At 27.8% G+C, this 24,006-nt stretch overlaps 6 protein-coding genes across 13 annotated transcripts; 2 read left to right on the forward strand and 4 right to left on the reverse strand.

Annotated features, from left to right (window-relative positions):
* Positions 1-86: 86 nt before the first annotated feature.
* LOC140671900 (ATP synthase subunit C lysine N-methyltransferase) lies at positions 87-2,153 on the reverse strand. 2 transcript variants are annotated; one of them, XM_072903616.1, is made up of 5 exons: positions 2,116-2,153; positions 1,944-2,022; positions 638-810; positions 315-503; positions 87-240 (listed from the first exon to the last, which is right to left on the reverse strand). In XM_072903616.1, the coding sequence occupies exons 2-5, from the start codon at positions 1,957-1,959 to the stop codon at positions 97-99; spliced, it is 522 nt and encodes a 173-aa protein (XP_072759717.1). In that variant the 5' UTR covers positions 1,960-2,022; positions 2,116-2,153; the 3' UTR covers positions 87-96. The 2 variants fall into 2 exon arrangements, with proteins under 2 accessions (XP_072759717.1, XP_072759716.1); XM_072903615.1 differs by lacking the exons at positions 1,944-2,022; positions 2,116-2,153 and adding an exon at positions 1,031-1,169.
* On the reverse strand, positions 1,053-4,183 carry LOC140671895 (putative methyltransferase C9orf114 homolog). The gene is made up of 5 exons (XM_072903608.1): positions 4,032-4,183; positions 2,744-3,962; positions 2,116-2,338; positions 1,944-2,022; positions 1,053-1,756 (listed from the first exon to the last, which is right to left on the reverse strand). Exon 2 carries the CDS (start codon positions 3,879-3,881, stop codon positions 2,775-2,777), a length of 1,107 nt encoding a protein of 368 aa, XP_072759709.1. The 5' UTR covers positions 3,882-3,962; positions 4,032-4,183; the 3' UTR covers positions 1,053-1,756; positions 1,944-2,022; positions 2,116-2,338; positions 2,744-2,774.
* Positions 1,510-2,594, forward strand: Rpe (ribulose-phosphate 3-epimerase). Its single transcript, XM_072903613.1, has 4 exons — positions 1,510-1,746; positions 1,946-2,053; positions 2,127-2,348; positions 2,458-2,594. The coding sequence occupies exons 1-4, from the start codon at positions 1,510-1,512 to the stop codon at positions 2,575-2,577; spliced, it is 687 nt and encodes a 228-aa protein (XP_072759714.1). The 3' UTR covers positions 2,578-2,594.
* A 342-nt stretch (positions 4,184-4,525) lies between the features above and the next one.
* Positions 4,526-8,471, forward strand: LOC140671898 (uncharacterized). 2 transcript variants are annotated; one of them, XM_072903612.1, is made up of 7 exons: positions 4,526-4,674; positions 4,912-5,170; positions 5,360-5,486; positions 6,514-6,644; positions 7,388-7,491; positions 7,611-7,782; positions 7,957-8,471. In XM_072903612.1, exons 1-7 carry the CDS (start codon positions 4,659-4,661, stop codon positions 8,054-8,056), a joined length of 909 nt encoding a protein of 302 aa, XP_072759713.1. In that variant the 5' UTR covers positions 4,526-4,658; the 3' UTR covers positions 8,057-8,471. The 2 variants fall into 2 exon arrangements, with proteins under 2 accessions (XP_072759713.1, XP_072759712.1); XM_072903611.1 differs by having other exon boundaries at positions 4,527-4,674; positions 7,388-7,534; positions 7,606-7,782; positions 7,957-8,469.
* LOC140671902 (uncharacterized) lies at positions 8,381-10,273 on the reverse strand. Its single transcript, XM_072903618.1, has 4 exons — positions 9,996-10,273; positions 9,247-9,567; positions 8,951-9,104; positions 8,381-8,455 (listed from the first exon to the last, which is right to left on the reverse strand). Exons 1-4 carry the CDS (start codon positions 10,080-10,082, stop codon positions 8,388-8,390), a joined length of 630 nt encoding a protein of 209 aa, XP_072759719.1. The 5' UTR covers positions 10,083-10,273; the 3' UTR covers positions 8,381-8,387.
* Positions 10,274-12,275: 2,002 nt separating this feature from the next.
* Positions 12,276-22,492, reverse strand: LOC140671889 (ABC transporter G family member 20). 6 transcript variants are annotated; one of them, XM_072903591.1, is made up of 15 exons: positions 22,302-22,491; positions 21,086-21,154; positions 20,616-20,789; positions 17,826-18,027; positions 16,260-16,530; positions 15,785-16,017; positions 15,189-15,378; positions 14,933-15,019; positions 14,559-14,671; positions 14,097-14,482; positions 13,799-13,914; positions 13,590-13,660; positions 13,380-13,468; positions 13,019-13,195; positions 12,276-12,706 (listed from the first exon to the last, which is right to left on the reverse strand). In XM_072903591.1, the coding sequence occupies exons 4-15, from the start codon at positions 18,023-18,025 to the stop codon at positions 12,405-12,407; spliced, it is 2,235 nt and encodes a 744-aa protein (XP_072759692.1). In that variant the 5' UTR covers positions 18,026-18,027; positions 20,616-20,789; positions 21,086-21,154; positions 22,302-22,491; the 3' UTR covers positions 12,276-12,404. The 6 variants fall into 6 exon arrangements, with proteins under 6 accessions (XP_072759692.1, XP_072759689.1, XP_072759690.1 ...); XM_072903588.1 differs by having other exon boundaries at positions 21,008-21,154; XM_072903589.1 differs by lacking the exon at positions 21,086-21,154.
* Between the last annotated feature and the right edge of the window lie 1,514 nt (positions 22,493-24,006).

Raw genomic sequence — 24,006 nt, forward strand, 5'->3', positions numbered from 1 at the left:
TTAAACATGCAACAATTATATTTCCATGTTTTCTTATAATTTATTCAAGAATATTCTAATTATAGAATATACCTTTGTCATTCTTCAGTTCAACGTTTAACGTATCTTGTATACCCAAACAGTGTCAATTCCATGTCCAATCGTCATAATAGGATGTGTATTAGGAAGAGGATATCTACATGCAATTACAAGAGAACCTTTGTATAATTCTCTATTAAACTTTTTTTCGATATCTTCCATCTGTAAAAGATATTATGACTGTTTGATATATATCTTTTTTTTATAATATCATAAGGAATATTGAAGAATCATACCATTTGATCTACACCAAATATAACAATATTATCATATTTTCCCAAATTATATTTCCATAAATCCTGCTTGAAAAATGCAGTATCATTTGATAAACCATTAATCAATGCTTTAAACTTTGAATACCATACTAGCCAGGTGTTTAATTCAATACCATGGGCTTTAAAACCATGCTTTGCTGCTGCAAGAACCTATTTTTGAAATATCTTCTTTATTATGGTAAGAATAGAAAGTTTATTTTGTATGTTTCACTTTATTTTATATTTATATAACATTAAATGTTTTATTCTCACAATTTATGATCTCAAAATATTATCATACTCACAATACGTCCATCTCCACTACCAAGATCAATTAAGGAACCAGAACGACCATTTAGTGCTCGAATAATATTTTTCACTTGTTGATGCGTGGCTGGTACATATGGTAAACATATCTTACGAAACGCAGGGCTTATAAATGGAAAGCACACAACACTAATTGCGGTTGCAACTCCACCTAATAAACATACAAATAAACATTAAAATATATATATCATTGTTATTTAGGAGAAAATAAATCAAAATAGAAAACGACAATTAAAAATATTTTTATAAAAATATATATGTACAAAAATCTGGATAAATTTATGATATAAATAAAAACAATATGACAAGATTCAATATGATTTTAAAGATAAAATAGTATATTGTGCATAAATTGACATAAAATTAATAACCTGTGACTGCAATCAAAAATAAGCCAATCTTTGATGATTTTTGTGATGCACTAATATCATCTTTTTTTACAGAGAAATATTCCATTACGATAATATGTCCAACTACTTAACATAATTTTTTTATGTGAATTGTAAAATAACAGTTCAAACGGCGACTGTTTTAAATATCAAGTATGTACGAAAATAGAATTTGAAGCTGCCATTTTACAATGCTGTTCTAAGTTTTGCATATCACAGTTTGCCTAATTCGTTCCTGCAGATAAATTCCATGTGTTGGGCAGAAATCAGAAATAATATAACCGATATTAGATGCGATCAGCTGATCTCTGGCGCGGTTACGTCATTTGTAGGTTAAGTTAGATTATCACTCCACGCCGCAAATTTCGTGCGATATATATTAGAATTAGATTCGTGCACGCAAGGTGTTGAATAATTGTACAACAAATATTCTAAATATTCATTAATTTGAAGAAAGCGACATGACGAAGTATTTGAGTGCAAAAATCGGTCCATCGATTTTAAACGCGAACTTGGCACAACTTTATGAAGAATCGCAAAAATTGCTTGATAATGGCGCGGATTATTTGCACTTGGATGTGATGGACGGTCACTTTGTTCCTAATCTTTCATTCGGTCATCCGATTGTAAAGTGTCTTCGCAGTAAAATAAAAGATGCCTTTTTCGAGACACACATGATGGTATCTAATCCAGAGCAAGTATGTGTGACTGGAATAATTAATGATTTTAGCAAATTTTCTTTTTAAATACTTATAAATATAAATTTTGAATTCTATATTGGAATAATTAATGATTTTAGTAAATTTTCTTTTTAAATACTTATAAATATAAATTTTGAATTCTATATGCGTTATGAAATAAATAAATTTATATTAAAGTAAATGAATATAATTACAGTGGATTGAACCCATGGCTGATGCTAATGTAAATCAATATACATTCCATGTTGAACCAGTAGAAGATGTGCCTCTAATCTGTAGGAAAATAAAGGAAGCAGGAATGAAGGTAATACTATCTAAAAATTTATATATTTGAAGTAAAATATCTTTTAATCGATTATAAATTACTTTTAAAATAGGTTGGTGTGGCACTTAAACCAGGGACACCTGTAGATGTGACAACAGATTATGTGGATCTAGCCGATATGATCTTGATAATGACTGTGGAACCTGGCTTCGGTGGGCAAAAACTTATGGAACCAATGTTACAGAAAGTTACATGGTTAAGAGAGAATTATCCTGAATTAGACATTGAGGTCGATGGTGGAGTTGGGCCAACTACAATTGAAGCCTGTGCAAAGGTATAATCAAAGATTATTTCAATATGTAAATAATGTCATTAAGAAAATATTTAAATTAATTTGTTTAAATTGTCAATTAATTTTATATATAAATTACATTTCTTTTTAGGCTGGTGCTAATATGATTGTGGCTGGCACAGCTGTCATAAATTCCACTGATCAAGCTAAAGTAATTACAACTCTTAGAGATACGGTAAATTGTTATTTGGGAGAAAATAAATCAAAATAGAAAACGACAATTGAAAATATTGTAAATGTCCAAAGTATTTTTAAGAAAACATTTAATATTTTTATAAAAATATATATGTACAAAGATCTGCATAAATTTATGATATAAATAAAAACAATGTGACAAGATTCAATATGATTTTGAAGATAAATTATGATATACTTACATGTTTCTATTATTTTCTCTCATTATTTATTTTAAGAAATAATTTCTTTAGGTACTAGTTTAGTTCTTAATTCAGCTAAAGTCAAAAGAATAGCTTCTTCTGTTCTGATTGTTCGTGAGCCTTGCTGAGGGCATGTATTTAAATATTTATGGAATATCAAGGATGGGTCATCGACGTCTAAATTCGGATCCACGTCTACGGCAGCTTCTAATCCAGCGACTCCTCCAAATACTATCAGACAATGGTGATATTTCAAACTCTTTGCTTCTATTTCATCGATCAATGTTCCCTTATCGGATGTTCCAATTGTCAAGTCATATCCTCCTTTATACTGACAATTCGTCAATACATCTGTCAGATCCTTGACTAGTTTGACAGTATATCCCCAATAGATTCCAGTTTCTATGCGTGGTACATTGGGTGGCACAATGATACCCTTTAATTTCTTCGGATTTGGCTGCTCCGGTGGTATCTTTACCGTTACCCTTAAACCAGGCATCAATACCTTATCCACATGAACCTCGTTCAGAAGTCCAACGTTTACCTGCGATCCTTTACCGACCTTTATGGGTTTATTAGTGACTATCCCCTCTCGATACAGAGACTCATCCATTTGTCTCAAATGATGTGGTGCATCCAAAGGATTCAGCACACCCGCATATTGCAAGTCCTTGTGAATAGGAAAGAAATACTTCCTCAGGTACTGCGGGCATTCCAAATATTGCAATATCCTGGCCAATTGGAGACATCCAAGTCTACCCTCGCCCAACGCATCGTCCTTCCTAATCTTCTTTTTCTCACTCTCCGTAACGTCACCCTTGTCATCAAACACGATGATCTCGTCCACTTTGTAAATACACGCTGCGCGAGCGATTTGTCCCGCCAGGTAGGTTCGCAGCTCTGGGGACTGCGCGTTATCGAGGATGGATCCGGGTACCGCGATACTTACGGTGCAGACGTCCTTTCGCTCGTATTTCGTGATATCCGCATGTTCTTTGGACTCGTTCTTCGATTCCTTTTCGAGTTCCTCCTTCTTAATTTTCTTCATCAGCTTCTCCTCTCTCCACTGCTTTCGAAGCTCTTTCCGTTTGCGATTATACTCTTTCCAATTCTTTAATTCTGGCTTTACAGCCGACATTATTTTCTTTTCCAAATTAATTGAATTTTCCAATATTTTGGTAAATATTGGTATATATGCTGCTAACTTAGCAGAGGTAACCTAAAATGTTAAAACGTCATGACGTGCACATGGCAATAAATAATATGTAAACAAGAGCATAGTACTTACTTTAAACGACACGTGCTTATTGCATCATCTTAAAAAAAATTTGTTTAAGAGACTAATTATTCGCCGTTGAACGAATTATACACAATTAACTCGCCAATTTTCCCATTACTTCGTATTTTGAATTTTATTCCTACATGTATTGAATACAGACTTTGTGATATCTCGATAGTTTCGATATCTCGAGTATCTCAGTTTTCGATAGATTTCGAGTCGTGTTGAAAATATAAAATTCGCCGTCACGAGTCACGTTCGAGTCGAAAACTTGTACTTTTTATGATTATTATGCATAAAAGTATGACTCTCGCATATAAAATATATCGATGTAATAATTCATTGTATCGTAATGTAATAAATATTTTATTAAAACGAGAGAATTTTGCTTCAAAAATTAATAAAATTAACAAACGAGGGTGTTCACTCGTCTGTCGAGCATATTCGCGCCTAACTTGCAAAAGTGTCACACACGTTTGAATTACGCAATCCGGACACCTTGTCGATTTCTCAATGTCTGCGACTCGATACAAGTCGATTTTACTATAAAGTGTCAACTCGGCAAATCGTGTTGAGACTTCAAAGCGACGTTGACAAAAGTCCGAAGTAGTACACAGTGTGGTAAAGCTTAGTACAATGCCAAAGACCAAGTGTGAGTATCCGAAAGTGTCAAAATTCGAAAGTCTCAGCTTTACGAAACTTTTTTTTATAACTTTTTTATAACTGAATATATTTTATGTGTGTATCGCGATGAAGAGCGATGTGTGACTTCTTTATAAAACCTATTATCATTTTTCTATCTTTGCGAAATATGAATGTATATTATATTTTATTACATTTATTAATTTAATAAAAGAAATCTTAAAGGTAAATTTCTGAATGTTCTCAGATTTTGACGAGGACAAACTTCCTTTCCTGGATGAGAACGAAGTCAAGATTGTTAATCTTCCGTACATGTACATCGAAAGTCCGATTCAAGGTACTCAATACAACTTCCCGATGCTTAAGGGTGTCGCGTATCAATTAAGAAGATGGCCGAACGATCTGTTCTCCTCGTTCGTGAAAGCGTGTCTCATCATTAGCGGTTTATTCCTTTTTGCCTTTGTCACGGCAATACTTTGCTCACCCGCAACGAACGATAATTGTTGGTATGTAATAATCTCATCAGGGAGATTTTTTCAATACTTTCAAAAAAATAAAAATTAATTAATCTTTATAATTTACATCAAAACGTCGTACACACACGTGATACAAGAAATACCTGTTTCACATTCTTTATAAATTGACAGTATGTAAATTTTCAAATAATGACATAATTTATTAATTTATCATTTTAGTGAATACAATATCTCAGAAGATGAGCATTCGTTCAATGTTTATTTTGTAAAAGAAGCTACGCAAGTCTGGTCTAAAAAAGAATTCTGCTACATCGAGGCTGCGGCGAGACAGCAACCCGATCTAAATGTATGTCAACATTTTTCAATTTTATTTAGATTTATTTAAAGGTAAGTAAATATAAGTTATTTTTGTAATAAAATATTATTAAATACACAAATTTATATAAAATAAAGCAAAAACACTTTGAAAGAGAGATGTGGACATTTTACAAACTCTATGAAAATATTGATAAATTTAATAGGAAAGGCCATTAGACCTTGGACACAGGAAATGGTACGTAATAAAATAAAGTTTCTTGCATGGGATAAAAATAAATGTAATGTGTCAACAAGCATTTCGATTCTCTTTGCATTCTTCTCAATGGCAATAGATTGATCTATTTAATATGAAATTTAAGACGTTAATTAAGTCTAGTTGTTGATTGTCTGCCTGTTTGTCCTACATAAGAGACATCAATGTTTTAGCAGCTACGTTTGCGAGTTGCTTTATCCTTTGTTTTGATAACGACACATCTGTCACGAAAGTGATACGAGTCCCACGTGCAGCGAGTCTGATGAATTTAACGATGTTTATATCTAATACTTATAATGGCCCATATGACATCTTTTTTTATATATTTTATTTATTGCAAATTCTTTGTGCGTGACATTATCCGTTTTGTGTTCCTTTCTTTATCGTAATAATTTGTATAGACTGCTAACTGCTATCTTCTTGCAATAACTTAATATGTTATTATTAAAAAGGTTTTTAAAGTTAATTGAAATGTTTAGCACATTACATTTATTTTTATTTATACAAGAACCTTTACTTTATTACGCACTATTTATTGCGTAAGTCTCTAATTGATCTTTTCTCTTTACTACTAGATTTGTCTAAATGCATCTTTAGTATGCAAATCTCTTTTAGAAAAAGCATCTAGACGTATCTTATTAATTCTTTAAATAGCAAATGCACGTCGTTTGACGTCAAAGTAACATGTTGAGTCTTTTTCTTTATGAGAATAAAAATGTTATTCAGAACAAAAAATTATTTTTATTTTAATTTAAAAATATTATCTTTACGCATCAATTTAATAAAGTATATATTTTTCTAGATTCACTTGATTAATTTGATGCGTACTTCTGATGCATTAAACATCCAAGAAGTTCATTTTAAAATGGCACTAGCCACTGAAAACTCCAATATTCGTATAGCTGACTTATCGATCGACGAATTTTTCAGCAAGTAATTATTATATGACACTAATATACAATATACAATATAATGTAATTTTTCATGCACACACATAATTTATACAAAATATTTTTTTTGTGTGAAAGTTTTTATATTATAATATATATTATAATATATACAATATTATACATATTTATAATTATTGTATATATGTGAAAAATAGCTCAACACTCTAACGGCTGCTATGGTCACGTGTGACTTCATTCTGCTAGCGATTATCAGTTGGTGTCACGTATATTCGTGACTTTTTGTGCAGCCTCTTATCTTCTTATTCAGCATAGTTTATTTCATGTTTATTTAAATTTATGCTACTGGTTTTATGAGATTGACATATTTCTGATGCATTAAACATTTCAGAAATTACAATATTTAATATATTTACAGGTTTTTGTAAATACACTGTTTTTTGTAGACTTACTTTTGCAGTCTAACCATAAAAAAGTATTTCATTACTTTAGCATTTTAATTCAAATTTTCATAATTTAAAAGCATTTATGCATATGATAAATATTATATAAAATTTAAATAATTACATAAAATTTAAATACTAATTTAATGACTTCTAAATAATAAGTGCATTAACTTTTATAGAGACAGGATTTCACGAAAGGTCAGCAAAAAATAAAAGATTTTTACGAACAATACGGTCGTTAAAGTGTTGACAAGAAATTAGTATATATAATAATAAAAAACACTTCTTTGCATAATTTTCAATTACATTTTACAATTATAAGGTCAAAATTATTAAACATTGCGAAAAATTTGAACAATGGATTGTTGCTGATGGCAGCAAGAGCATATTTACTATGGAATTCGCCCGGAGTTGCTATGCATCCTAGTGCGTATTGCAATTTATCGAATATCAATAAATTTCGATGGACGTAAGTGTGATGGATAAATAAATAATAATAAATAATTACTAATCCTAAGTAATTCTATTTTATTTCTGAAGTAAAGGAGAAAAACAAGATTACAGGCCCAACAAATTAATCACGATTGACCCGATAATCGACTTGCAAGCAACCGAAGTACAATGTCAAGCATTTTTAGGATTTTTATTACAAGAAATATCAAAAAATTCAACGAAAATTTATAATTTGAAGGACGCTTTGTATAAATTTTGTCCAAGGTATTTTAAAAATTATTTTTCTTTTTGTTTTTTATAAATGTTTTAATACAGATAATATAACATATAAATAATAAAATAAAAAATAATATATATGTAATATAATAAAATAATATAAATATAACATAGACACACACACAAGATATTATATTTATAATAAACTCTTATTTTTTTCAGGATTGATAAATGTCCTGAAGTACAAATACTTGATTTAAAATCAGAATGTTCTGTCAACGTTCTTGACTGTCCTACCGTCCAAATGACTGAAAATTTTTAGAAATGAATAATACATAAATAAAGAACTTGCTTCTGTAAAGCTATGAAAGAATTTAAGATACTATGACCTGAAAATTTGTATTTATATATAAGATATAAAAAAAAAAATTTTTAATTTGCGATATTTAGATTTTTATAATAAAATTTTATAAAATTAAAAAATTATAAAATTATAAATTAAAAAATAAGACAATTTGAAAAAAAGATTTTCTTTAATCAAGAAATACAGCTGCATTTGTAAAAAATTTGTGTATATAATATATACGGAAATACATACGGAATACAAAATATATAATTTACAAATTTTCGTACTTATCGTTCTGATCTGTCATCTAATATGATTGAAAATTTCGATACTCATAGAGCTGCAGAATACCCAGCCATGTCCATATTTCTGCCACTAAATACAATAGAAAAGATTCTTATGTAACATAAACGTTTACTATGTGAAAGTAATTCAAAATAAAAAAATAAGAAATAAAAAAATAAATCAATCAAATGCAATAAAAGCAAAACTATAAAAAAAATTTTGTTAAAATATGACATTTTTCATATTTATCACAGTAATAAATTTCCATGTTTAATATTATTTGGCAAAATGCATTATCTCTTCTTTTTTGTAACAAAATTGTTTAAATTTAATTAACTTTTAAGATAATTCTAATACAATAGATAATATTTCTTTAGAAAAAGCAGAGACAATATTCTAATAATTACTAAATTAATAATGTAGCAAAAGTAAATTAACGTAGTAAATTAATGATTTGTAAAGTTTAATCAGAATACTGAACAAGATAAATTGCTTATATTGACAAAAGAAAATATATATGTTTTCTACTTTTACACTACTTTTTTGTATAAAGAAAGAATAAGAGAATAAAAAAGAGAAATTTACAAATCAGTAGAAGGATTCCTGCAGCATGAAGCAATGCAGTTTGTAGCGGAAGTTCTCCAAAGAGATACCAAAGCATTTCAATCGCATCACAAGTATCAGAGACAAGTTCGGCCATAAAGAGACCCATGAAGAGTAAACTAAATTGCGGCTGTTTCTAAAACGCGCAATAATCACAAAAAAAATAAATATATAAAAGTAATATATAAAATGTAAATGTGTAAAATAAATATGTAAAATATCAAAGTTTGAGAAAAAATATAAAATATATATATTACCTAAAAAATAATATTATTTACCAACATAATGGAATAAATGAGCATGCCAATTGCAATAGTGAATATTATAGAATACGAGATAGAATAGCCCAAACTAAACGTCATAATTGTTTTTCTCGAAGAAAAACCACGAAGGATCTGTCCATTTTCCAAAATACTGTATTGCATTGGTCCATGATAACATAAGAACAATATCGGCAAGGCCAATAACATTCCTCTGATTATCTTTAAAATTTCATTGTCAAAAGACGTTTTCTTTTCCAGCGATTTATCAAGCTTTTCGATCACTTGAGAACTGTCAGAATGATTCTTAAACGTACGCGATGACATTTTAGACTTGACCTGTAAAAAAAAATTATATAAAAATTGAAGAAAATTGCATAAAAATAAAATATGAATTCATGTTTTTAATAAATAAATATGACAATATATTCTTATTCATAAAAATGTATATTTGTATACATATATCTACATATTTCTATGTATTATTTATATATGTGGTTGTGTAAGTAGATCAAATTATATTAAATAAAAATAAAATATTTTATTTATACGTAAATTTTGCATATATACGTATTTTTATTCATTTCATTTTTAATTTTATTATGTATTATATTCTCATCTTTGTTGAGTGTAGAATATTGTTCTCTTTTCTTAAATTATTATATAACATAATAATTTAAGAAAAGAGAACAAATCTTCTAAGCTATCAACAAATCTGTTAGGTGATTATATAATATTAAATTTAATTTGCGAATTTTGCAATATACCGTTTTTATTTGGCGATCATCGCAAATTTCTATTTTTTCCGGATAACCTTCGTGATTGCTGCAAATACGACTTGACACACGATCCATCGTGACTGATAGATAACAATAAATTTTTTAGAACGAAAGAACTAATACTTTGAAGAAAAAAGTATTTTTTCAAGCATTTATGACTGATAAATTTACAAAAGCAATACGAGAAAAAAATTGTGGACACAAAAAAATATAAAATGGAGAAAGAAACCAAATAATCAGAATGTAAATGTAATTAAGGTTAAACGAAAAACTACAATTGTATATTGTATGTACAATTTATAATAACAGCAAAATTCGCTCACTTCATATTATTGATTATGATATCATTTTAAACAACTCCAGAGCATATGTTTAAAATTTAAATCATAGACATATAAAGACAAGATTTTATTAGACTTTATTAAAGACTTTATTAGCTATAGCTATAACACTGACGAGATACAGAGCATGGTGTAAGGATACATGATGTATCCTTACATCATGATACAGAGTATAGTATCTCGTCAGTGGCTATAATCAAACTTCATGAAATTAGAAAATAATAATTTACACATTTATGTTTTTTATATTATGGTTAATGGTTTGTTTAAATAATTATACTGTAATTATTTTATTTTAATTCAAAAATTAATACGATAATTTATTTAATCATACTGCTAACGAATGTTGTAATTCAAAAATTTTATTATTTTCTATAAATTATATCAAATGTGTTTTATAAATTTAGGTTAATTTACAATCGATTGACATTATTAAAGTCAAATTACGATCAATCGAAAGATGAGTAAGAAACAAACCTCAAAAGTTTGAGAAAGACATTACTGCGAATACCATGAAAAAATCCATTAATCGAATTACTTGATACATTTATATTTGGAATGAAAAAATCCATCAACAGAATTACTTAATACATTTGTATTCAAAAGAGGAATGCGATTTTTCCTGACGAGGAATTGGGATATGAAGCGAATTATGGCCTTCCGTGATCGACGAAACATTAAAATCCATAGTGGACATTTTGTAATTGAATATTTTACTGTGTTTGATTATGACTCAAATATATATAGAATATAAAAAGTATAAATTTTTATAAAAAATAATAAACAATTAATTGAGAAATTAATTCGAGAACTTTGAATTTATACATATAATATGTTATTTTGAGCGTATTAGTTTAATTATTAACAAATTTATATAATTTTTAAAGACTTTAATAAAGAAGATATATACTTTCTTTTATTTTGTAGAGAATCGGTCGAATGGCTTGTTCTTTGTGCGATCATTATGTCATGGGCAGTTCGTTGTATGTGATTGTTTTGGGCTTCATTGGGACCGTTAGTCCATCGTAATACTCTCATGCTAATTTAATTATTTATCTGCGTCAGATAAAGAACAATGTAAAATTTAAATGCACTATTAAAAATTCCGTCAGGTAATCACGGCTCTTGATATAATACGCACAATAAATTATAAAGTTCCGGGAATATCGTCGCGCCACAGACATAATCAAGAAGGTACATTTTTAATAAACTCTTCTAAATTGTTATAATTAATTAAATATTAAATAATAATTATAGTGCCTCTTACTGTCGAAAGAGACTTGAAGCTAATGACGTCAATCCTGGGAATTGAGCATTATACTTTAATTATGTTAGGAGCTATCACGGCAAGTATAAAAGATTAAAAATAATATAATCAATAAATTAATTCAAGGACTTTGAATTAGGTAAACAACTTTATTTTTTATATAAATATGCTTTGCTTTAGCAGGAATACCCTATGCTACACACGCCTTGGTTATTGATGCAACTTTGCGTCATCATCGTGGAAATCATCGTTTTTCTTGTGAGATTTTTTCTAGACGGTTTGAATATAAAACGCAATGAAATACTGCAAGCGATATTCACTTTGTATAACTGGTTACAAGTCTTCTGCCTTTTTTATCGACAAACACGACAAACCATGTAGTAATTTGCTATTATTTTTATCTTAAATTGTTATACGTATTATATTAATTATATTTTGATACACAAAATATGAATGTGAATTATATAACAATTATTATTTGTATTATCTTTGTACGTTCTTGGACAATTTTTATTTAAATAAATTTAAATTTAGCTTTTAAATATAAATTAAGTTAATACTCTCAAATTTAAAATATAATATTAATTTATAACAATATTAAATTATAAAATAGAATTAAAAGTTTTAGAAATATGTTTTTATTCAATTAATTTGATCATATATTCTATATATAACAACTCTTATTGTTACTTTATTTCTATTTAATCTTATATTACACAATTTACAGAAAGTTATATTTGGTTGATTTTCCTTTCTATATATATAAAACTATTCTTCCCCTATTCTAAGTTAACCCTTTTTGAACTTAAGAAGTAATATTGAGATGCTCATGAAGATAATGATCCAAACGAGGGTGGAGATAAAACCATAATATATTGTAGGTTCCGATATCGACCAGCCTCTGATTAACATCGATCTCATTGATTCTGTGCTTTTTGTCAGAGGTAACAGAAAACTAATGTACTTTAGAACAGGATGTATGCCTTCTATAGGCCAGATGATGCCGCACAGCATCACAATTGGAAGGAAGGAGCCCATAGCCACATATGTAGCGGTTCTTTCGTTGTCGCAGAAACAGGCGATGACAAATCCTAAAAATTGGATTGTGTTTTTAGAATATATTCCTATATTTTTAAGATAAAAATTTTTCAAAAAAGTACAAAGTAGATATATAATCAAAAAAAGAAATTTTTTTCTTTTATATAAATTTTCCAGTTTTTTAATATTTTTTTACAATTTATTATTAGTTGAAAAATTGCAAACATTTTGTAAAAATCGAAACGTATTTGTGCAAAACATTAGAAGACATTTAATTCATATAAAAACGATTTATTCATAAATATCATGTGTATGATATTTTATCTATTCTCTATAATCTAATATTAAAATAGTTAATGAATTACCGAAGCACATGCCGCAAAGACCCGTAAGAACAGTTAAAGTAGTGATCCAACCTATGTCGCCTATGCAAGTGATCTTAAAGATGGCAAATGAGACTGTGAGAACCATCACGCTCTGTCCTAACACCACCGTGAATTGCGTAATTACTTGACCAAAGAGAATTTCCGTGCCAGTGAGACCTGAATAAATTATACATATTTAAAAATTACAATTAAATTATTTATTAATTTAATTTTTTTATTCTATACGTTTTATAATTTATTTATAAAGTTTATTTCTAAATTTAAATATTTCTTTTGTATGTTTATCTACATACTTTTTTTTATATGTGTATCATAATTTTTAATATTTTTTATAACGTACCTGATACAAGAGTTCTTTCCAAGAGACCTTCATTTCTTTCCAGCAACATAGAGCCTGATGTCAATGCAACCGAGAGAAAGAAGATGATTCTGAAAGAATACAAATTAATTGAATTTAACCTTTTAAATCACTAAAAAATGTCTGAAAGAAAGAAAATTAATTTTAATGTATATATGTTATTATTAAATTGACATTAATGTGAATACTTACGTTAAAATTACTCCAGGAGCTGCGAAATCCATAAAGATAGGATCCAGAGGTCCATAGACTGGTGTTTCGAACTGACATAACATTTAGCGATAGAGATAAATTGTCAATAATAATTTATAATATAAAACACAAAAAAATAAGACCAATATTATAGTACTTAACAAAAAAGAATATATATGCTATAATTCTATGCATGATTATTCTCTTACATTTATAGGTATTTTCGTCACTTTCTCGCTGTAGTTGCAAGCCACAGTAAGCTCTTTCGAAAAATCTTGAAAGGCGTAAAGCAGATCTCTTTGCAGCAATTGTCCTATCTGTTGATCTATGAAAATATGTATATCATTAAATCGTGTATATGTGTGCCAACTTATTCATATCAAAAGATTTATTTTATAATAACGGTTCACAAAGTGAAGATCTTTAAAGTGTAACATATTATATACGAAGATCTAACATTTACGCATCTCTATTTTATTCTACACATATAAAGTAAGTAAAGCTTACTTGACATATCTAGAACGATTTTCATCTCTGCAAATTCGATGTCCCACTTCTCGGCATTTCTGCCGTAATCTATCCTCGCCATGAGAGCGTCAGAATAATTCGATGGGAACGTTATGGCGCCCCATGTCCAACCGTTTGTCACTGCATTTTTAGCTTCGTTGTCGTTCTCGAAAGGTAACAAATTTATGTTTTTCTTCTCCAGATACTGAAGATAACGACAACTGAGTAGTGACCAATTGCAGCCGGTTGTGGGAATACAAGGTTGCATGCTGCTGTTGAGTTCGTTGTTAACGATGCCTATTTGTAGACCTACGGGATCCTTACCGATGGAAAGGCAGAACAGGATTATCTGGGCGACTGGCAGGCCAATGATGAATAACATTATTCTGCGGAAAAAGAGAGTAAGTGTAAGTAAGCAAAAATAAAAATCGATTTGATACAAAAACGTAATAATCGGATTACCCGACATTTCGCCACATCCACAAGAAGTTCTTCCAGATAAGGGCCTTCATATGCATCGGATCGAGCATGGTAAATTTGGAAGAACCTTCTTCTTCTGGTGGCAATCCTCCCACCTATTAAAGGAAAAATAAGGCGGAAATAAAATATTATTTTGCACAGAAAAAGTAGATTTTTTTTCTATCATGTATAAAGAATAAATTTTGTTTCAGACAAAAATAATGTTATATAAAATTGCTATCGTATAACACAATTATTAAAAATAATTTATAAATCATTTATAAATAATTTTAAATAATCTAAAGTAAAGAGAAAGAGATAAAAAATCCCGAGAAAGATAATGTTCGTATTCTCTTTCTCTTTTTAGAAATAATTACATTGTTGTCATCTGCAATGACTATGCTTTTTCTTCGACTACACACGCTCACGTTGTCACCGAATTCACCACTCATCTCGTCCACGTCCTATAAAGAGAAGATAAATTGAGAATATCTTTTTTTATTAATATATATATATATATATAGATATACAATATATAGATATACAATAAATATATCACAAAAAAATACACAAATGCTAAATAATCAAATTACAATCAAAGCGTGTCCAAATTTTTTTCACATTTATACTCACATCTTCTGTCGGAACACCCGTTAAATTGCTTAAAATACTACTTCTTCTCCTTAATCCTAAATTCTGTCTTTTACTCAGTTTCAGAAAAACATCTTCCAAAGTATCCAGTCGATGCATCTCCATTAGCTTCCTCGGCGATTCCTCCGCCAAAAATCTGCCGCTTCTCATTAAGCCAATCATGCCAGCTTGCCTGAAAGATTGATAATCTATTATTTCAGTAATTACTTAATAAAAAAAACTTGTATTTTGATGATAATACAGAATAACAAATAACTTTAATATTTAACATTTAATAGATATATTTAAGATTATATTAAACTAATTCTCTGATCAATTATATCAAACTAATTTTGATTAAAATTTTTTTATTTGAATCTGGAAAAAAGAATTAACTAAATATAATATTTTTTTTTTATTTTAACTTAAGCATAGTACTTGCTATATAATAAGCAGTCAAACGAAAAATTTTAATATTATAGGTACATTTAGTAAATATTAAATTTCAAAACAGAAGATACGTAGAAGAAAGTATGTTAAAAATAAGCTAATAATAATAATAATAAAAATAATAATATATTATGTATTTCACAACTTGCCTGGTTTCCTCGATGTAATGCGTGGTGATAATAATAGTTTTGTTACCATCTTTGGTTATATGCACTAAGTGGTCCCAGATATTCTGCCGGAGAACAGGGTCCACTCCAACCGTTGGTTCATCCAAGATCAAAAGTTCAGGATCGGCTAAAAGGGCAGCCGCGAAAGATACTCTTCTTTGCTGACCACCAGACAGATTTTTGACGAAACGATTCGCCGACGGTAACTGCAAAAACTACAATAAAAATATAAATTTTATTGAGAGTCACAATATTTTATAATGAAAGTGTTTATAGTAAAATAAGAAAGAAAATTTCTTTGTATACAAAAAAGAGAGTACTGCATGTTTTTCGGGTGATTTTATTAATGAAGAAAAATTTAGAGTAATTAGATATTTTTTTAACATTCTTTTCTTAAAATTAAATTTCTTCAAAATTCCGATCTTCTTAAAGATTTCGCGTGACCTAAATTTTTTACCTTGATTAGAAATTCCAGCTTATCGTCCACTTGATTTGTCGTCATGCCGGCGCACCAGCCGAAATAGATAAACGTTTCTCGAATTGAGAATTCGCCGTAGAGAGCGATTTCCTGTGGCATATAACCGACCCGAGGACCGGGCACACCGGACCCCTTAGAGCCTGGTCGGCCCCCCAGTACCCAAATTTCGCCGGAATTCAAGCGTCTTCGGCCGACGATGCAAGATAATAAAGTGGTTTTTCCGCAACCACTCGCACCAAGTAATCCATAACTGAATAAGGAAACGTTTATTTTACAATTGTAATTAAGAAATATATAATAAAATATAATAATAAAATGATTATAATATTACAATGAAACAATGATTATTGTATAAAATTATAATCGCTATAACATAGCAATTATACATAACATTATATTTAACAATCTATATACTATATAATCTATAATCTATTTATATAATATTAAATATATATATTTAACAATTATTTATTTTTGTTACATCATTATATTTATAATGTAATAATATATCTGCAAAATGTTACGTACAAAAAATGTCAACTGACACATTGGCATAATAAATTGATTACTATAATATGTAATATATTCAACTTGTTATTATATTACTTTATTAATTGAACTTTTTTTTATGACAAAAAATTTACAATTCATCAACGTGTTATAAATATGATAATGATATTTCAAGGTAAATAATTTGTGTTAGAATCTCTTTTGAAGGACTATGTACTCATTTTTCAACAAAGAAAAAAAAAGACTAATATATTCTTTTTGTCACGACATTGAATTTGAAAAATGTTTCTTGAATGTCGACATCATAAGATACACTGTACGTTATGTGAATGGATTCAACTCTTGCTTTTAATTTTTTTCTCTTTCATAAAGAAATATACGTAATATATATTATATATTATAGTATACATAATATATATTACTATAGAAGAAGAATATTATACCACATAATATATTTTACTGTAGACAAATTATATTATTATACATATATAAAAAGTTATGTGTAATGGTAAATCATAGAAAAGAGAAATTTATTTTTTAATACCTATAATAGTATATTCATAATTTAGTAAATATTCATGAATCTTTTTATTTTGTTCATACAAAATTTGCATTCTTCTTTTATTTAAATGGCATTTTTCTTATTTAAATTTGAAAGACATTTATAAATGTTCAACATTTTTATACTTTTAAACAACTTAGCAAAAGCAAACAAATGTATATACATGTATGTATAAATCTATTATGCCATTTTTTATCTTTAGTAATTTTATGCTTAGTAACCATCAATATTTTAAAAATGTAAATGCAAATTTACAAATTATAAAAATGATTTATTCATAAATTATTATAATTTTTATAATTGTATCAATTAAAATTCTTACCGTTTAAAACTTTTTAATCTATAATTTTATATCGTTTATTGATTTTTTACCTAAATTATTTTTATAAAATATGTTTATTAATTTTTAACTAATTACCACTAAACAAAAAGTTTATAAACTTTTTGCTTTAATGTTGCAGGAAAGTACTTACATCGTGCCTTTTGGCACGGTCATGTTGAGCCCGTCCAAAATGATATTAGGATTGTTTTTGGATCCATATTTTTTGAAAGCCCTTCTCACGCAAACCGCTTGCCTTCTTCTCGTATCCAAGGTCGATGCTTGCGACTGGAATTGCGCCTGTCTTCTTGTTTTCAGCTCCATCAACGTGCTCGGTACGGTTGCACTCTCCATCTCTATATTTAAAAGAAAGATACGGGATCACGCATTTTTACCTAATTTGATTACCCATCCAAGTTAATTAAAAAAATAAGGGTGTCGTTAATCAGAATTAAAAAAAAGAAAATAAACATTTCGTTTATTTCTTTTTTAATTTTGATTCAACACCTTTATTTTTTTTCTAATGTCACGCCGAAGATCATATGGTAATTTTTTGCATTTTTTAAGTTGCTAAAAATAATAAATTAAACAACACGATCGATTTGAAATCTGTCTGCCATAGCTGGTTTGAAATCTCTCTCTCCCCTTTTCTCTCTTTTTCTTCGACTGGACCGGTCACATAAGTGAGAGTGTCTGTTACGATGTTACATCACTGACAAATTATGAGTTACTACGGATCGAACACGGTACAATATCATAGAATAATAGAAGAATTAGTTTTAGTTATTATTAATAAACTGAACAATTAACACATGAATACGATTAACACACAACATTTCATTAATTTATTATTGGAATTGATTATGTTCGAAACAATTGAGATTAATTTCAACGTTGCTCAAATATTTGCCTTTGTTTCAATAAATTATAATTAATATGTCAAAATATTATTCTATCTCAATATTTAACATCTTGCAGTGATCAAATAATCTTAAGTGACACCAGTAACGTTATTAGATCCGAAAGACAGATGTTTAAAAATCTGTTTTCTCATTTTATTAAAAGACAAATATTTAAGCAATGTCGGGATTTTTTTTGCGTTTTAAAAGAGTTAATTTTTCCTTTTTTCTTGTTTTAAAAAAACTGTAATTTGACTCAATCAAATTCTTAATCTGTTAAGAAATCGATTGCGTTATATTTATTATTGTTGCCAATTAATTAAGCCATATTGTAAAAAATTTTGTTTTTTTTGTGGCAATTGCCTTTGTTATATTCGCGATATACTGTATGTAACGTAATAATGTCTTTAAAAAATATATAAAAGATATTAAAAGACCTTACAATTTACTTTAAATATATATATATATATATATATATATATATATATATATTTTGTATTTTATTTCTTTTTACGTATAAGAGAGAAAGAGAGAGCTAGAAACAGATTTTACTTTTAATATTTTATTATTTGTCAGCAATGTATACTTAAAATCTTCTATTTTATATTTGTCGAATAAGAAAGTTAATATTAGTTAAGTTTAATATTCAGCGATACGAGATAATATTTAAAATCTATTTTTCGATAATGAAAATGATCGAAACAATTCACAAAAAGCCACAGATAGTCTCAATAGAATTCAATAGTCTCTGAGAGACTTAATAGTATCTGCAAAGAATTAAAATACGTCGCAAAACTCTTATATTGCAACAATAAGCATATAACCAAGGAATATACGAATAATTTATATTCTTACGAAACCGGCATTAATGTGTTATTACATCAAACGGTAACCGAAAAATGTAAGCGATGAGTAAGCTACGTGCTACGCAACGCAGTTGCTTTCACGTAATTTGTTCATTTCTTTACACGCGAGAGAGATATATGTATTACGAAAGAGCAGACCAACGAAGAGAGACCGCCTAAGGTTACGTCTGATCGCTTTCCTTTCTTTAAACTCTCCGCGTCGTTTCTTCCCGGTGAACTTGCTTACGTTGCAATCACTTATTAAACAAGTACGTCAATATTGCGAGGGATACCTTGTCCCAAATTAATGTGAATTCCATAATCATATAGTAGACCCCACATGACGATTATCAATGTATAATAAATTTAGCTCGCAGAAATTATTCTTTTAGAATTAAATTTTACAAAATTTATATTTTAAATTTTACAAACATTAAAACTATTTACATTATTAAAAATGTTTTAGTTTGTAACTTCTTAACATAGAATTTTATGTTTATTAAAACTCTCTCTCTCTCTCTCTATTATTATTATTATTATTGTTTGTAAATTTGATATTAAGAACTGTAACAAAATTTAAACAAATTTTTAATAAATAATTAAAAACTTAATTTGAATTTTGTGCAAACTCAGATTTGCGCTATAATTTATAATAATTTTATATTGTTATACGTAAATAAACTAAATAATTGAATGTCTAGATGATGAATATATGAATATATGAATATATGAAAAAAAAAAATATAAAATCATTACGCTTGCTGACATGTCGAGCACCATTATATACAGCTTTATTTATAACATCGACGATTTTCTTTTGTATAATCTATTAAAGAATCTATAATCTATACCATTACGGAATTGAAAACATGAATGCTATATAGTTAATGATGCTGGCGCAATCGTCAACAATTGTTATCGCAAGGATAATGTCAATGTCGATCGGAAAAGTTACAATAATCTTGATTTCAGAATATAATACTAAACGAATATTTTATATATTTGTACGGTTTTTCCTTTTATATTTTATGTATATATTTTATGTAGTATTATATTATTATATTATTTAGTCATACCCATATACACACACACACACACACACAAGCGGTTTTCTTTTCCCTCAGAAAAATGAGTCAATATATAAGCAACATTCCACGTACAATGACTCAGTAAAATTTGTAATTGACGCAATTGACTAACCTGCACGATTTTTATGATAAAAATAATGATTCTTCCTATTTCTTCGAATAAAGTATCTTTGAAAAATACAGTCGATATGAAGTCAATTAGCGAGCTTCTTTCAGTGAGTTTTTCTTGCTTAAATAATTCTTCTGTTTGTTCATATTCCGATCGTCCAACTATTCTCGAGCATATCTTTTTAAGAAGTATCAATAAAGATTCGTCAGAGATATATTTTTGGGCAGTTTAATTTTTTTTAACTGTTTATTTTTTCAAAACATATTTTCTTAATCTTTGCAGATTATTCAAATATTTTAGTAATGTATATATATGAGCAATCTTTATTCCTTTTCTTTTCAATAGTATATCTTGAGCAATTTATTTTTAAAGTTTATATATTACGTGTAGTTTACTTTTTAATAATTCTTTTATTTGTTCTATTATTCCACGGGATCAGTTCTCCAGCCATAATTATGGATGACGATCCTTACGTTTGATTTTTAATAACTATTGCATCCAAATCAGCTTTTGTCTCTTCTTAAGAAATGCACATTTTGTTCCTGGTGTAACACATTTTACTATAATTAGTATTTTAATTTATAGATAAATTTCAATAAGCTTTAAATATTCATAAATAAAGAAATGGAATGAGGAACTTTTAAGTTTAGAAACTCTAAAATAAAAAGTCTTAAATTTACAAACTGATTTGTTATTTCTCATCTGTCAGTTGACATTGAAATTCTTTAAGATTTTGATTGACTTCCGCGAGATGAGAGAGTATCTAAAGTTCATTATTGTAATTGAAAAGAACTTATTTCTAAAAAACCGGTGGAATTTGTTACATTTTTATAAACTTCTATATTAAGTAGAACGAAAACAACAATTAAATGTCAAAGTATGAGATTTTGGAGGATCTCTTTTTGAAGATAATACCGTGGGAAAACCGATTCAAAGTATTGCGATGATGTAAAACAGTTTATTAGCACATTTTGAATGTCAAAAGATGATGAGTAATGAATAATGATCTTACATATAATCTTATAACCTATGATATTAAAAAAGAATAAATGCATAAATTTTAAAAGTTATGTAAAAGTCAAAGAGATATGAAGATTCTCAATTCATTAAAATCTTCTGAAAAAACAAAAATTTCAGTTGCTATTACATATTATCTCATACATATGCAGAATTAATTAAATTTTTCAGTATTCTCTAAACCTTTATTCGAAATAATACTAGAAATAATAAGGAAACAAAAAGCTTCAAAGATTTTACCCTGCAAAGATTAAAAATATTACATTTCGAATTTTAATTCTCTAACACAATAAATAAAAATTACATCAAATCTTAAAAAATTTTTTATCAACTGCCTTTGTAAAAATGTCAAAGATTCACTTTAAAAGCATTTTATTTTGAAAAATTCCCCAAACGCTTTTGCATTATCAAACCTTGATTTAAGGTAGTATATTACAATTAAGAAAAAATAAATATCACACAAAATTTCATTAAGTTTTAAAAGATATCAAATTAATAAAGATCTACTTGTATAAAATCACAATTTATTATTAATTGTCGATGTAATGAACTCCAACATAAAGATACAAACATCGATTATCGAATAATATTGTACCAGATTTAATTTTTAAATTTAAAATTTCAAAAGATATTTATACAGAATCACTTTTTGGGAACTAAAACTTCACTCACAAAATCGTATTATAAAGAATTCTTAGTTCTAAGAAACACTTAAGAATGACGTGAAGACACTGTGTACTTGATCACGATCGCGAGAATCAGTGTTTCGCGTATTTATCTCATCCAGCAACTGACTGACGGAAGATCGAACTCGCGAACGCAAGACGGCTCAGAGGCCGTACCAGAGTAGTAGTGGTCGTCTGACCACGACAAGGCTTACTGAGAACTGGCTCTGCTTGGCCCAGTCAGACTTCGCGGACATTCAAATAATGTTTGTGCAATCATTCATTTTGAGCAAAACAATTTCTCTTAGAGGGGACAAAGATTCTTCAATGCTTTGCCTATAAACAAATCTCAAATTAATCTCAGAAAATATCCAAACAATACGTGTCCAAGCTAAATAATTTAACTTGCAGATTGATAAAAAATTTATTTAAAGAAAGATATATTCCAGATCGAGACGATCATTGAAATTGCATTAAATAATTTTTACATCAGAAAAAGTTAAGCAAAAAATAGCAGAATGTTAAAAAATTCTTTTCTTAAAAGTATAATTAAAAAATTTGCCACAATTATATTAAATTGTATCTATATTTTTGAAAGTAATTCTTCTGTATTGTTTAAGATAAAGTGATCTGAAACCGGTTTCTCCAGACGAGGAATTCCCGAAGTATCTTTTAGTCTTATTACTTTTTTTCAAGTAAAAATCACGAATAAGATGACACACTTAAAAAAAATTGAATGATTAAACTAGTTTTATACATTTTTTTATAATAAAACTAAAGAAAATATTATTAAAAATATAGTATATAATGATTTATATATTTAGAGAATAACACATTAATTCTATTGCAAGAAGATTTCTATTTTATAAGAGCGTTGCGTAAAACTGAACCTATTGTGCATGATGTGTATTTACACATGCAACGGCCCAATATATATAGAATAAATACAAAGGAATATTAAGAAATATTCTAGACAAAATATATATTGATAAAATAACTTCTTACTCATTTAGGCTATAAAATCGAGGTGAGAAAAGTGATTGCGTCATATATTAAAAATGTAAATCTTTTCTCAAGTTTTCTATAGATTTTGTTTCAAAAATCTTAAAAAATTATATCTATAACATAAATATTTTATAATTGCGTATGACAATATTTAATTTTAATATCTAATGCAAAGTACAGCATTATATAATTTGAAGCATTACATTATATGATTCATTATATAAATATAATTTATTATGTAAATAGAATATAACATGTTATTTATTAAGATAAAATATAAAACAGTATAGCAACATGTTTAAAAATTGACATGTTTGATATATATAGAATGTCTACATTTGAGGCCAAAAGATTTAACACACACACACACACACACACACACACATATATATATATATATATTATAACAAATTCTCAACAAAATTAAAAATTTCGTAGAAAAAGCTTGGTAATACATAATTTTTATTTTAAAAATAAATAATTAAATAGATTGGAAGCAGTATAAAAAAGTTTTTCATTTTAATTTAGTTGATTTAATCGGAATGTGTGAAACATATTCCTTGTAAGGCATAATTCATGTAAATAATTTTTGTCGAGTATAAATTTGTCCAGTTTTATAATTAATATTTATAAGTAAACCAAACAGCAAAAAATTATTAATTTTGACTTATAGCCTATTAATATATTGATTATATTAATTATAAATA

This window comes from Anoplolepis gracilipes, chromosome 12 (genome assembly GCF_047496725.1).
Source record: "Anoplolepis gracilipes chromosome 12, ASM4749672v1, whole genome shotgun sequence".
Lineage (NCBI taxonomy): Eukaryota > Metazoa > Arthropoda > Insecta > Hymenoptera > Formicidae > Anoplolepis > Anoplolepis gracilipes.